Below are 14,091 nucleotides of genomic sequence, written 5' to 3' on the forward strand. Positions count from 1 at the left end.
ATTTGTAGCCGCCAAAGGTTGGGCATCACTGTGCTAGTTAAGACACATTTTATGTTTCTTAGTTTCACAAGTATTTAAACATCTGAATTACAAATAAATGAATGCTCTAGGAGCTGCTTAATTTTTCTCCAGATAATTTCAGCAGGTATGTTAGTAGACCTACATAGCTTTTGTCCTCATTTTGCAGGTTGCAGCAACTTTAAACAATCTTGCAGTGCTTTATGGAAAAAGAGGAAAATACAAGGAAGCTGAACCATTATGCAAGAGAGCATTGGAAATCAGAGAGAAGGTAGCTCAGAACAACTGTGTTATTTTTGCTGACTTCTGCTTTTTCAGTCTCAGACTTGTCATGATATTGGCTGTGTGTGTTGGTTAAAATAGAGATTGTGCGTACAGTTGTGCACTTTTAGGATTTTATTGCAATGATCTATTAAGTTTTTAGAAATCAACTCACTGTATTTTAAAGATGTGTCAGAACCTGCTCTCAAAAGACAGGAAACCACATATTTGTTACGAGGCAGGGAGATCAGGTATCAAGGAAGATCTCAACATCTCAGATGGGATATTTTATTCCAGCAGTGTCATGACAGCTGTCACACATCACAGTTCTGAGCCACTTTTTCCTGCACTACATACTATTGGCTTTGAATGCTATTTCTCTGTCTTCAAAAACAGCGATATGTTTTGGAAATCTACCTTGTGCATATGATTTGAAATGCAAAACAGATGAAAAGTAGGCATTGGGGAGCACCCTAACTTTCCAGAAGTCTGCACATGTAGAAGTGGGGTGAATGACAGAAAAGGAAAGGAATTAGTGTGGAAAGTAGTAATCCTCCCATAGTGTAGGCGGAAGTTCTTTGTGAAGTTTCTTGTGGAGGTTTGAAGGATTTATACCTGGAAAGTTCTGATCTGGAATATTTCCCATACACCTGTATAATACGTAAATAATTCTGGCTAAATTTTTTTAATATAATGTTTCCAGAGGTGGAGTATAAATAGGGGCTTGAGTCTAGCTGAGCCAATGCTAGTGTAAATATGACTGTGACAGCTTTTTAAAAAAAGTTTATATTTAAAAAGCAGGTGATACATTGGTAACCTAGCGTTCCTTTATTTCTAGGTACTGGGAAAAGACCATCCAGATGTTGCCAAACAGTTAAATAATCTGGCCTTACTATGTCAGAACCAGGGTAAATATGAAGAAGTGGAATACTACTATCAACGGGCACTTGAGATCTACCAAACAAAACTGGGGCCGGATGATCCAAACGTAGCAAAAACCAAGAATAATTTGGTATGTCTGCACAGTGGCGTATATAATAATGAGACATGAGCTACTGTATTTCTCATTTGCTGAAAACATGGGCTTGGATCCAAAACACCAAACAGAATGAAAATAGTTCCTAGTGCCAGTACTGCCACACTAAGACTTGCACATGTGCTAGAGGAAGACTTTCAGCAGTGATATATTATACTGTGTCCTTCAGTTACTGTGCTTCTGCTGGCCTGGATGAAGTACAACTTTGGATCTAGTGTCACTATTTTCACACCATGCTCTAGTGTGACATGTAACATAGACCTTCTGTAGTGCTGCCCAATTAGCATAGACAGTATTGAGCTAGATAGACCAGTGGTTTAAGTTAGCTTCCAATGACTGTTATGCAGGCAGAAAAACACATTTGGATCCAACCCTTTGTAATGTGCTAAGCAAGTTGCCTGCAGATATCATATTTCTGAACTTCTTTCAAATCTGACTGTGCTCATGTCATCTCTTTCAGGCATCCTGCTACTTGAAACAAGGCAAATTTAAGCAAGCCGAAACTCTGTACAAAGAGATCCTTACTCGTGCCCACGAAAGGGAATTTGGCTCTGTGGATGGTAAATGCTTGTATTATGAAGGAAAGTTAGTTCATGTTGGAGTAACTAGGGGTTGTGAATAGGAGAGACTCAAGTCCTTTGTTAATTGTAAGAGGTCATGGGTTGTTGCTGCTTTTAAATAATGGCAGAACATATTGAGAAATCATTTTAGAAATTGTTACAGGAAATGCTTTGACAAGTTGTTTAGCCATTGTTTCTCTAGGTTTTCTCCCCCATGCTGTATGGCAAACCATCTTTAAAATTGAGAGGAATTTTCACAAGCAGTTTTTGATAATGATAAATTGAGTAAGCATGTAATGCTAAATCATTATTTAATTCTATGTGCAGAAGCTGGCAAAAGCCTGAGCAAAGCCTTGAGCTCCCTCTTTCCCTTGTCCTTCCCTGCTGGCAGAAGAACTTCTGCAAAATATAATTTCATTTCTCACAAATCCTTGCTTCTTGTTAAAGTATTAACCAGACATTTTGGTTAGAAACAAACTCTAGTCAGTTTCTGAACAAACCAGATTCATAACTCATGGCTGAAGCTTGCTTGTTTACTGCTTCGATTTTGTTTTAAACCACAACTTGTAGTTTGTATGTTAAGGATAAGCCAGGATATACTGACAGTGAAATTAAGTTCTGCAGACGTCCTCCTCCTACCACCTGTGGGTCAGGAGTGGGGGAAGAAGAGCAGGGAGTATGCAAACTCAAGGCTTTCTTTGGGTTCATCCCAGCACACGCATATTCCAGCTTGTGCACCAAGTGCTAAGCCATGGTTTAATATGGTGTGCAAACTGAGCCCCTAGGGCAGGCATAGGCAACCTCAGCCCTCCAGATGTTTTGGGACTACAACTCCCATCATCCCTGACCACTGGTCCTGTTGTTGGACTTGTTCCATATCTGCTATAGGGTCCCCGGAGCACAGATTCACACAAAGCGGCAAACATCCTTGCAGGTTATAACAGGGTTTATTTGAAATGCATATGCAAAGCAAAGGTGCTGCGCGATAATCTCGCAATCTGCACACCCCAATCAGGGTGCGCCCACTTTTTATAGACTATACAAAAAACAACAACAACAGAGAGTGAGACTTTACATTCTTATCCAATCAGGCTCTAACATTCCATGCTTCTCCTTTTGAAGGTTAACACTTCTTAATTTACTCATTCTTTGTTTGTCTGCCTCCTACGGCCTTCCCTGTCTTGTAACAGTTGCTTTGTTTGTCTGCTTGCTTATGGTCTTGCCCGTCTTGTAACAGTTACTTTGATAACAGCATGCTGGAATTTCTATTTCTGAGGCCCTTCACTGTTAGCTAGGGATGATGGGAGTTGTAGTCCCAAAACATCTGGAGGGCCGAGGTTGCCTATGCCTGCCCTAGGGGGAAGGTGGGGAGAGCACTTGGCTCTATAGTCCAAGCAAAGTCTAATCCTGTTGGGCATGCTTGCAGTTGCTCTTTGGCTCTAGACTTTCTTTTACAAGTCTTGGCAGAATTCTTCAGAGGGTTTTAGGTTATCATGATAATAATAATGCCGAAAAGACTGACTTGAAGAATCATACATTTTAATTGGGCGATTTAAGGAATTGGTTGGATTGTTAATACAGTTTGCAAGCAGTAGTTGCAGAGCACTGGCTTCCTTGTGATGAGTTAATTATGTAAGCAGCTTGCTTGAAGTGTCAAAGTTGTCACCGTGATAAAAGTGACGTCTCCGTATGTTCTAGCAGGCAACTAAGCTTCTGTTTGCATGTGCTGCTTGCAGTTCGGTTAACATCAAAGCTGCTTTGAAAGAGCAGTTGCAACCATTTTGTACCTCTGATTTCTAGGTATTCTTTTTTTCCTATCCTTAGGCTGTGAAAAAAACAAGACATCTACTTGTAATATGTCTTTGTTCTGTCACAGTGTGATAAGATGACCCTTTGCTCTGTTTAGCTTATTTGATAAACTCAAGGTTTGCATCATTTATATACAATAGCACTGTGACTGGCTTCTGATCAGTGAATAAAGTGTCCTAGAACTGGGAACATTGGGGGTGGATATCTCTGTAGCTTTCCATAATGTTTCTTTACAGCACAATCCTATACATGTCTACTGAGCAGTAATCCTCACTAAGTTCAGTGGGGCTTCCTCCCTCATAGGTGGATATAGGACTGTGTTGGTGAGCATTCTTTCACAATGCTGGTCTGGCCAAATGTGGTCATTTTATTTCACACAGTATCCCTTACCTTATTTTTACATAGATGAAAACAAACCAATCTGGATGCATGCTGAAGAAAGAGAAGAATGCAAAGTAAGAGGATACCTGAAGCAGAAATTTAGTTTTGTCCTTATAGCGTTAAAGATAACAATTTAACACACTGTTTGCAATTTAGGGAAAGCAAAAAGATGGCACTACTTTTGGTGAATATGGAGGCTGGTATAAAGCTTGCAAAGTTGATAGGTAGGTACACTTTCCTAAAAACATATAAAGTATTAAAATAATAATGTTGTTGACAGTGTGTTGAATTCTGGAAATCTCCATAGTGAAGATAATTGTAAATGTCCATATGGAGAAACTTAATAAAGGTGTATTCAACTAACTTTTATGCACAGTAGACCCAGCAGAATTAGTGGTCATAAATTTACATGTGTCTACTCCGAGTAAACGGCGTTTCCGTGCACTGCTCTGGTTCACCATGACCCGGAAGCTGTACGCCGGCTCCCTCGGCCAATAAAACGAGATGAGCACCGCAACCCCATAGTCGGTCACAACTGGACCTAATGGTCAGGGGTCCCCTTACCTTTACCTTACTTCGAGTAAAAGTTAATTGAATATAACCTTAATTCAATTAACTGGTCAATTAACCAGATTCAGTTAACTGGTCTCACTAGTGGAAGCTTGCACAAGGACTTTGGCTAGTGCAACAAGGTTCCCACCCATCCAAATTTGCTGGAGGTGTTAGGAGAATGCCCAGAACAAGTTTTTCTCCAGGTGGAAATGTCTTGATCGTGACTGAAACAGTCATCCAAATAAACTGGTGTTGCAATACTAGCTAGAGAGACTTGGCTTTGCGTAAATACCTAGAAAGATAAAATTTGGAAACAGAAGCATAAAGTGACTGGAATATTGTGCAGTAATGGCTGGAAGGCTGGAGCTTCCTAACATGTCAGGAGAGATGCTCAGTGGCTGCTAAAAACCCTACTGGACGTCCTTTTATAGAGGTGGTTGTTTGAAATCACTGACTACAATTAAGCCCACCAATACTACATTTCCCAACTTCAGAATGGACTCAGGGTCTTGGATTTATTTTGGGTTGGAGCCTATGGCTGATTAGCATCCTGTACCCTTTTAAATGTGTTGGTGGGGAGGGGGGGATTATTGTTTTCATAGAATTGTAGAGTGGGAAGGGGACCCCAAAGGTCATCTATTCCAACTCCCTGAAATGCCGGAAACTTGGGATAAAGCATCCATGACAGATGGCCCTCCAACCTCTCCTTAAAAACATCCAAGGAAAGAGAGTCCACAACCTCCCGAGGGTTTTGCTTCCCTTTTGTTCTTGTTTTTATTCTGTGTCTTGTGTGAACTGCCCTGAGATCTACAGATACAAATTTAATAAAATAATAAACAATATTTTTAAAGGTAAATTGATGCATGGAGGGACTTTTCCTCCTTCGGGGAGTGGGAAGGGGCAGCAGAGGAATTGTCACTTGTCACAGTTTCAGTAATCTTCGTTCTTTCATTGCTGCAATATCCCTCTGTTTCTGCTAATTTATCTGTGTTATATAATAGCTTTTTAAATAGTAGCATATGTGAGGAGGGTGTTCTCTCTTGCATTCAAACAGCAAGAGACAAGAACCAGAGAATCATGCATCAGACTTAAGTGTTATATAGCAGACATTTTTTTGTAAACCTTTGGGACTGGAAAATTGAGCAGGGCTGATAAGGAGGACACTAGAAATATGTGAGGGATGCAGGTGGCGCTGTGGGTAAAACCTCAGTGCCTAGGACTTGCTGATCGTTGGTCGGCAGTTCGAATCCCCGCGGCGGGGTGAGCTCCCGTCATTCGGTCCCAGCTCCTGCCCAACTAGCAGTTTGAAAGCACCCCCAAGTGCAAGTAGATAAATAGGTACTGCTTTGTAGCGGGAAGGTAAACGGCGTTTCCGTGTGCTGCGCTGGTGCCGGCTCGCCAGAGCAGCTTCGTCACGCTGGCCACGTGACCCGGAAGTGTCTTCAGACGGCGCCGGCTCCCGGCCTCTTGAGCGAGATGAGCGCGCAACCCTAGAGTCGGTCATGACTAGCCCGGACGGGCAGGGGTACCTTTACCTTTACCTAGAAATATGTGATCTGTGTCTTTGTCAAGGTTACTGCTTCAGAACTAGCCTAGTTATGTAATGGACAGCAATAGCTGCAACAATACATGGTACCCTGTCAAAATGTATTTCTAGTAAATAACTGCTTATGCATTTGCAGACCTATTCAGAACTCTTTGTGAGCAGTAAGTGCCCATTATAAATTTATGACGAGCATTGGCTTTTAATGGAATATTCTGCTGTACTTTTAGACAGAACTGTTTCAAGTTTGGGAGGCAATGGTCTCCTGCCGGAATCTAACTTTAACACATATTTTGTAGTCCAACAGTTACAACTACATTAAAGAATCTTGGAGCACTTTACAGACGCCAGGGCAAGTTTGAAGCTGCTGAAACATTAGAAGAGGCAGCAATGAGGTCCCGTAAACAGGCAAGTGCTTTGTTATCAAGCGTTTCACTTCTGATAGTGTTAAGCTACAATTATTAGTATTTTGTTACAAAGAATTTGAATTTAACTACAGTGAATCTGAACTGTCTAGAATTCCTTTTTGTACCTCCGCTTGGAAGCCTGCTTCAGTGCAAACCGTGATTTAACACTGATCCTGTGGCAATGCTATATCCTGGTTAAAACATACTGTAGATGAGGGTGGACTTATGCAGATGAGAAAGGAGGAAATGTCATGGTTAGGAGATTGTCTGCACTGCCTTTACTGTTTTTCAGAAGCAGATATTGGCAAAATAATGCAGAGGGGAAATCCCAACTTCCATGGGGGGGGGGGACCACACTGAAGTTTAGTATGAACAATTAAAAATATGTAACTAGATAACCAACCTAGCAACCTAGCAGTTCGAAAGCACCCCCGGGTGCAAGTAGATAAATAGGGACCGCTTACTAGCGGGAAGGTAAACGGCGTTTCCGTGTGCTGCGCTGGTTCGCCAGATGCAGCTTGTCACGCTGGCCACGTGACCCGGAAGTGTCTTCGGACAGTGCTGGCCCCCGGCCTCTTAAGTGAGATGGGCGCACAACCCTAGAGTCGGACACGACTGGCCCGTACGGGCAGGGGTACCTTTACCTTTACCTTTTAACTAGATAACACATTCTTTTACTCTGATTTTTTAAAAAATGTTCCTATTAATGATATTATGTTAAAAGAAAATTCTCACTTTTTAAGAAAACGTGTGGAGAGTAATAATAACTTTTATATAAAATATATGATACGGCCACATTTGCAATATCGTGTGCAGTTTTGGTTGGCCTCAAAAAGGATGCTACTAGGAACAAGGACAGAAATCCTGAAACTGCCCTTAGTGGAGGATTTTTAAACTGGGGAAGTAAGTAAGGCCAGGATCCAAGCAGTTGTGCGTGCCAGCAGAAAGCGCTTCCACTTGAGGAGAGGGGTTTACAATGTTTCCTTTCTAACTGCAGCCTTTTGTCCTGCTTCAAAGGGTCTCCTGACCTTCAGGAACATAGTTGAACTGTGTGTGTACACCTGTGCATGTATGCTGCAGTAGAAGGGTGGGAAACTAAAACACAAATGGTTTGCAGAGAATTCCATATGCAGCCCCTTGAACCCGGCCTAAGTTAACGGAATTGACAAACCTAGTTAGAATATAGTGGGTTGTTGGCGAAATTATCACCTTCAGACAAATTAGCCAAAGCATGTTACTTTTACTAGAACATTAATTTTGTTACGCAAACAATAGTTTCTCCTCAAACTTACCTTTTTAATTCTGTAATATGTGCTTCATGGTTATGCTTCATATACAGCTAATGGGTGCTTATTTATTCGGTAAAGTTTTGTAGACTCCGTAGTAACTTGAGGATAATTGCTCTTCTCACACATGGCACTGAACTACTTGGTGCAAAGTAAAATGTCTGTTTCCCCTTTACTTGGCTCACAGGGTCTTGATAATGTTCACAAACAGAGAGTTGCTGAAGTGCTCAATGACCCAGAAAGTATAGAGAGAAGGCGAAGCCGCGAGAGCCTCAATGTCGACGTGGTAAAGTATGAGAGTGGCCCTGACGGAGGAGAGGAAGTGAGTATGAGCGTAGAATGGAATGGGGTAAGTACAGTACACAGTGTAAGAAAAAAACCAAACCTAGATTGGCATAGCAGTTAAGTTATCATTCTGTTGTGTATTCAGGGTTGTTCTTGGCTCATAAGCACCTGTAGTTTTTAATGTAAGCAAAAGCAATAAGATCTTGCTTTTGAGGGTAAGTTCTGACCAATTAAGCTTAAATTAAGAAAAACTCACTAAAATTTGGATTTAGATAGAAGTGTTTGAATGCTGATTGAATGTCCTGGTTAATGTATAGGACATCCTTACCAGTGGTTTGTTTTATTACTGGATGCAACAGGATGGCAATTTTTTACTTTATTATTCCCCCCCCCTCTTTTTTAATATCCCCCTTTGTTTCAGAAGATTTCCTTTTTCTCTGGTTCACTAGAAAGCACTGCTGTGCAATTAAATGGAACTGGTATGGAGAATTAAACCAAAAACTACACACAACATAGGTTTCTGGATGCAAGTTTCTTGCTGTTTCATGGCATCATGATGGTGCAAACATAAAATCTACCCATCTGCTGATGACAAATTGCTGCTTTCCATTTACCTATGGAAGCCTGCCAGATCCTTGATTAAAGAGAGGCCTTTCCTATCTCACAATGTAGTTCCACTGCTTAACATGAAAGGTGTGCCACAGGTTACAATAACAAAACCTTTCTAAAACTTCCCATCATTGTTTAACATGTGTCTGTGAACCTGCTTGTTATTTGGTGTCTTTTACAAGTGAAACCAGTTCAGGATTTTGGTAGTACTGAGATGGTTACTACTTTTGATTTCAGTTATATTGGGCACAGGGCACATACATGGAGTGCTCTGAGGTGCAAATTGCCAGTGTCAGCCTTGTGGTGGTTTAGTTATGCAGTACACGTTTAGTCAGATTGCAGTAGTCATTGTTTTTCTAAGTTTGTTTTGTGGTGTGTAGGTTCTGTTTCGTAGTGGAATACTTGTCAGCTATAACTCTGTCATTTGCCAGAGCTTTAGGATCCTAAAGGCTGCTGTAGCTGTCTATATTTTTTGCTCTTTTGATGCAGAAAAAGGTTTCTCTTTCCACTGTTTCTCAGATTGGCTTTGGTGTGTGTTGTCCTAAGACAGTCAATCAGCATATAATACAAATATTATCACCTTAATACTTCCTTAATTTGTCCCCTTGGCACTAGAACTGTGTACTGTACTCTTCCCTTTTTTCTTCTGTAGTTGGCATGCCTTCAAATTGTCAAGTGTGAGGGAAGCATTTTTTCCCATCCATTTTGTGTTTTAATTAAAAAGCATGCAGATGTGGGGTTGACAGGGGCATTCAAGAAAATAACTAAACAGTATTTCTAGGTCAGTGACATTCACATTTGATAAAACTCAGAAAGCGAACTTTTCCAGAATGGAATGTTCCACCTTTAAAATAATGTGGCATTAATGGGTTTCTATTTCGTTTAGGTTTGCATGTCCACTTTTTCACTCCGTTTTGGTTACTTTCATGTTCTAAACTGAAAATGGTTTTCTTCTACATTTCCCCCATTTCATGTTGGCATTCTTACTTTTTCTAAGTTTGCAGGTGCTCAGTTCTGCTCATTTCCTCACCATGATAGTAATCTAACAATTATTATTAATATTTTATCTCATTTTGTATCCCATCCTTTCTTTCTCTGTAATGCTCATGACAGTCCAGTAGCTTCCAAACAGAGGCAAAGGGCAGCCCCACATAGAACACATAGCAGTAATCTAGTGTTGAGGTTGCCAAAGCATATAGAGTGCTGTGGCCATACTGTCCTTATTCAGGCATGGCTAGTATACCAGTTATGGTAAAAAGCACTCCTAGGTACTGAGGCCACTTGGGCCTCTAGTTCCAAAGATGACCCAGGGAGTACTTTCAATCTATGTGCCTGTTCTTCAAGTCAGAATGTAACCACATCCAGAACTGGTAACTGGCGTACGCCCCAGATGAAGCACTCACCCACAAGGACTCTGTCTTGCCAGGATTGTTTAAGTTATCTAAATGTCACCCAGTCTACTGTAGCATTTAAACGCTGGCCTTGGGACTGCAAGCCACACCTGACTTGGATGTGCTAATCAAACTTCGTTCCAAATCTCCAGCTTCCAACAGCTTCATATCAATGTTAAACAGCATGGGAGGGGCCAGGTTGGCAGCCTGTGGCATCCCGTAGCATAAGTGCCAGGGGGCTGATGGGCAGTTCCCCAGTGCTACTCTCTGAAACAAACTTTGCAGGTAGGAACAGAACCACTGAAGTACAGTGACCCCATTTGCCATAAGCCAAAGCTGATTCTGCCTACTTGGTGCTTTTCACTTACGGCTCTTACATGCAAGGGTAGCCAATGTGGTGCCCTCCTGATTTTGTGGATCCTCAGCCAACTCAGCTGGTGGTCAGAGATTATAGGGGTTGGAGCCCACAACACCTGGAGGGCACAATATTGGATGCCCGTGATTTAATGATTAGCATTAGTGGTTTAATAGCCACTGAATGGAAACTTCCATGTATGGGTCGAAGTGCCTCAGCCGCATGCAAAAGGCTCTTTGGGTCCTTGCCGTAGATTCTCTTTTCTTCATTAGCATTCATTGTTTTACGATCTCGAATCATCTCAGTCCATTTACTGGCATGATTGTGTAAGGGTTTTAAAAACTGTTTACCTCCAGGAAAGCACTTTTCAGTAGATCTTCTCTACTAAGGAACACCTGTGCAGAATAATAATAATAATAATAATAATAATAATAATAATAATAATAATTTATTTATACCCTGCCCATCTGGCTGGGTTTCTCCCGCCACTCTGGGCGGCTTCCAACAAAATATTAAAATACAATGGTCTGTTAAACATTAAAAGCTTCCCTAAACAGGGCTACCTTCAGATGTCTTCTAAAAGTCTAGATAACTCTGTGGCATGTTTGCGGACACATAGGCACTGGGCAGCCCCGTTAGATCTCACTGTTGTTTCATGTGAGCTCAGAAAACGTTCAGTACTAAGGGGAGCTTGTCTGCAGTTTCTAATCTCATTAAAGAACCCCTACTAAATTCTAGGGAACTTCAGCATTCCCAGGAATGAGGTTGGGAAATCCTCACTCTAATGAAACACTAAAGCTTTGTAATATGGGTTGGTTGATAGTGCTTTTGGAGTGGGCACATCTCACTTATTTCATAGAAGTTAAAGCTTAAATTGATTCACCTTGTCCCAATTGATTTATTTTCATCACTTTTTATTTTGGCTTGTGTAGTTTTTAAAACTGGAATCTCGCATGCCATAATATACACCTTTGGTTTAAAGTAACGTATCTGCTTTCCTTTATTAAACACAGGAATAGAATTTTATATATATTTAAGGAAAATATATTGATTCCTTTAAAAGTTCAAAGTCCTGCGCAATATAGAACCTAGAATAAAAGACAACAGAAGGTTTGCGGTCCTCCATTGGCTTTCTTTTGCATTATGGATACTATGAATTTTTTAAGCTGTTGTCTCTGCTGATTTTGAGAATTTGTACGCAACATTAGCGGGTGACCTAGAAATACTGTTAAGACTAACAAGCTCAAAATGGAAAACTGTTGAACTTCTCCCCACAACAGTTTCATTCAGTTTTTTCTCTCTCCATTTCTGTCCGACAGGCCTAGATGCCTTTTCTGATTCTTACACTGTCTCCTGCATGGCGGGCGTGCAGCATCTTCAAGCTCTAACTTCTCTCCACTACTGACTGCTGTGTATTTAGCAATCCCTTAAGATCCTTGTCAGAGCTGCACTTCTTGTAAAAATGGCCACTTCTTCAGTGCTGGTGTCTCTCTCTCTTTGGGGCAAGGGTTCCTCTTTCTTTCCTGTACATGTTTAGCTTTGCCAGATATGTATCTAGTCTTACAAAATGTGGTGTTAATAACCATTTGCTGTGTAACAGATGAGCATTAACAAAACTAAGAATGAACTTGATAAGTAGCTGTTTCACTATGATGAAAGGTAGTTTAAATTATCACACAAGGTGTTATTAAAATGGCATGATGGTGACCTTTACAGAATATACAGGTGGGTTTTTTTATTTAAAAAAGCAAGGCATGTGCTCACAGTGCTTTAAAGTGTATTTAGAGACCTATAACATGGGTTAACATCAATATGGAACTCTGGATGTCTTCACTTATGCTTATCCTAAAGTAGCAGTGCTGTTTAGTCTTCATGTGAAAGTTCAGCAGTTACGCTTTTCTCTACTAATCTTGGTGTTGGGTGACTTTGTGTATTTGTCTTTCTAACTTCTAATAAACTCACTCCAACTGATGCCTGTTTCTGTCTGCTGCGTAGTACTTTGAATTCTGCATAGCTACTGTAGGAAAGGAGGCTTTCTAGAAACTGCAAGGCACTGTTAACTTGCAGTTAAGTACACATGGAATTCTTTGTCAAGCAATAAATATAATAGGTCTTTGGCCATACAAACTTGACTTCTGGAAAAATAAGAACTATTTAAAAAACTGTCTCCAAATACTGTACTATAAAATAAACTAACGTAATGTGAAGCAAGCTCTAGAGTCACGTTTTATCTTTCTGGAACACAGTTAAGGACACAAAGTAGAATAACTTCACTATGGAACTTAATGCTTGCATATGCTTTTGTTCTTGTTTATATGCATGTTTATTACATATTGCCCAGGTTAGAATGAACGAATTCATTAAACATGTAATGCTACTGCTTGGTGGTGGTCTTTTACTGTATTCATGGTTAGCATGGAGTGGTGTGGTGGTCCTGCAAATAAAAACTTTATATATCCTGTAAGAAACTGCACCTGTCCGTAAGGTTTTAATATACATTTGTTAATTTTGTATTTTATCGGTGAGGGACTTAGGAGTTTAATCTCTTGTTTCTTTAAGGAAGTGTACGCAATCCTTCAGGACCTTCTCCTGAGTAAGCTTCATTGAGATGTTGTGGAGCTGTGTAACTTCTCATCTCAATGAATCTGCTGACATAGGGGGGATAATATTGGACTGTGTCTGGAAGAATGCTTGATAAATACAAAGAATGCTTTTCATTAGATTTCTGGTGCTCATCTCAGAGCACCAGAGAAGGTAAAAGCAAATTTAAAAAACACCCCATTAAATTTTGTTTGAAATTAAGTGATACAATTTTGTTCTTACCATTTAATGGTAGCAAAGTAAGAATATTGGACTGTAGTTGTAGCAACTGCTGAACTGTGACAGAAGGGCAAAGCTTTTGCAGTTTTAAATGTGCTCATTTTTTTCAGGATGGTACTGGATCTCTAAAACGCAGTGGCTCCTTTAGCAAACTTCGTGCTTCAATTAGACGCAGCAGTGAGAAGTTGGTTAGAAAGCTGAAGGGAGGAAGTTCACGAGAGAGTGAACCAAAGAACCCCGGGTAATTATTTATTTCTAGATGTGCTGGAACGCTTGGTGCTGTACCCATCATGCTGTATAATGGCTTTTTCTGCTGTATCTCATGCGTGAATTGCAGCATAAAATCTGACGGCAGATCTCGCAGAAATGTAATACAAAGGATGTTTGTAGCACTTGTTATAACTTAGTCCTAACAGCTGGAAAGATTGTTCTCTGTACTTAACAATGTGATTGTAAACAATGGCTCTGTAAAAGCAAAACTTCCAATGTTATGTAAACTCCAGAAAGAATTGCCCCAGAATTGCCTATTCTGTCTTGCCACACAGGAAAAATATTGATGCACTTCGCTGAATTTCAGCAGTTTCCCCTTTAACAATATTAATTCTGAGAACAGGGTTAGGGCATATTTGGTTCAGAAGAACTTAACATACATTTATGAATGTGTGTGTATAAATGTGATTGCGATAGGTTATTGAAATGCTTCATGTTTACTTAACTGGATAAATATTTGCACTTTCAGTCAACATTTTTTACATACTAATATCAGCCATTCTACTTT

General features: G+C 40.4%; 1 protein-coding gene across 11 annotated transcripts in view; it reads left to right on the forward strand.

Moving 5' to 3' along the window:
• KLC1 (kinesin light chain 1) overlaps positions 1–14,091 on the forward strand; it is a 40,695-nt gene that overhangs the window by 16,456 nt on the left and 10,148 nt on the right. For 6 of the 11 annotated variants that reach the window (XM_083612971.1, XM_083612969.1, XM_083612963.1 and 3 more), the window contains exons 7-14: positions 188–289; positions 1,118–1,291; positions 1,776–1,875; positions 4,090–4,139; positions 4,222–4,289; positions 6,460–6,568; positions 8,041–8,202; positions 13,424–13,554. In XM_083612971.1, coding sequence (XP_083469097.1) covers positions 188–289; positions 1,118–1,291; positions 1,776–1,875; positions 4,090–4,139; positions 4,222–4,289; positions 6,460–6,568; positions 8,041–8,202; positions 13,424–13,554 — 896 coding nt within the window. Of the gene's footprint in view, positions 1–187; positions 290–1,117; positions 1,292–1,775; positions 1,876–4,089; positions 4,140–4,221; positions 4,290–6,459; positions 6,573–8,040; positions 8,203–11,812; positions 12,465–13,423; positions 13,555–14,091 lie in introns of those variants that run through there. The other 5 variants (XM_083612962.1, XM_083612964.1, XM_083612966.1 and 2 more) reach the window with 3 other exon arrangements.

The sequence above is a fragment of the Podarcis filfolensis genome (assembly GCF_964270895.1).
Source record: "Podarcis filfolensis genome assembly, chromosome: 1".
NCBI classification, from domain to species: Eukaryota; Metazoa; Chordata; class Lepidosauria; order Squamata; family Lacertidae; genus Podarcis; species Podarcis filfolensis.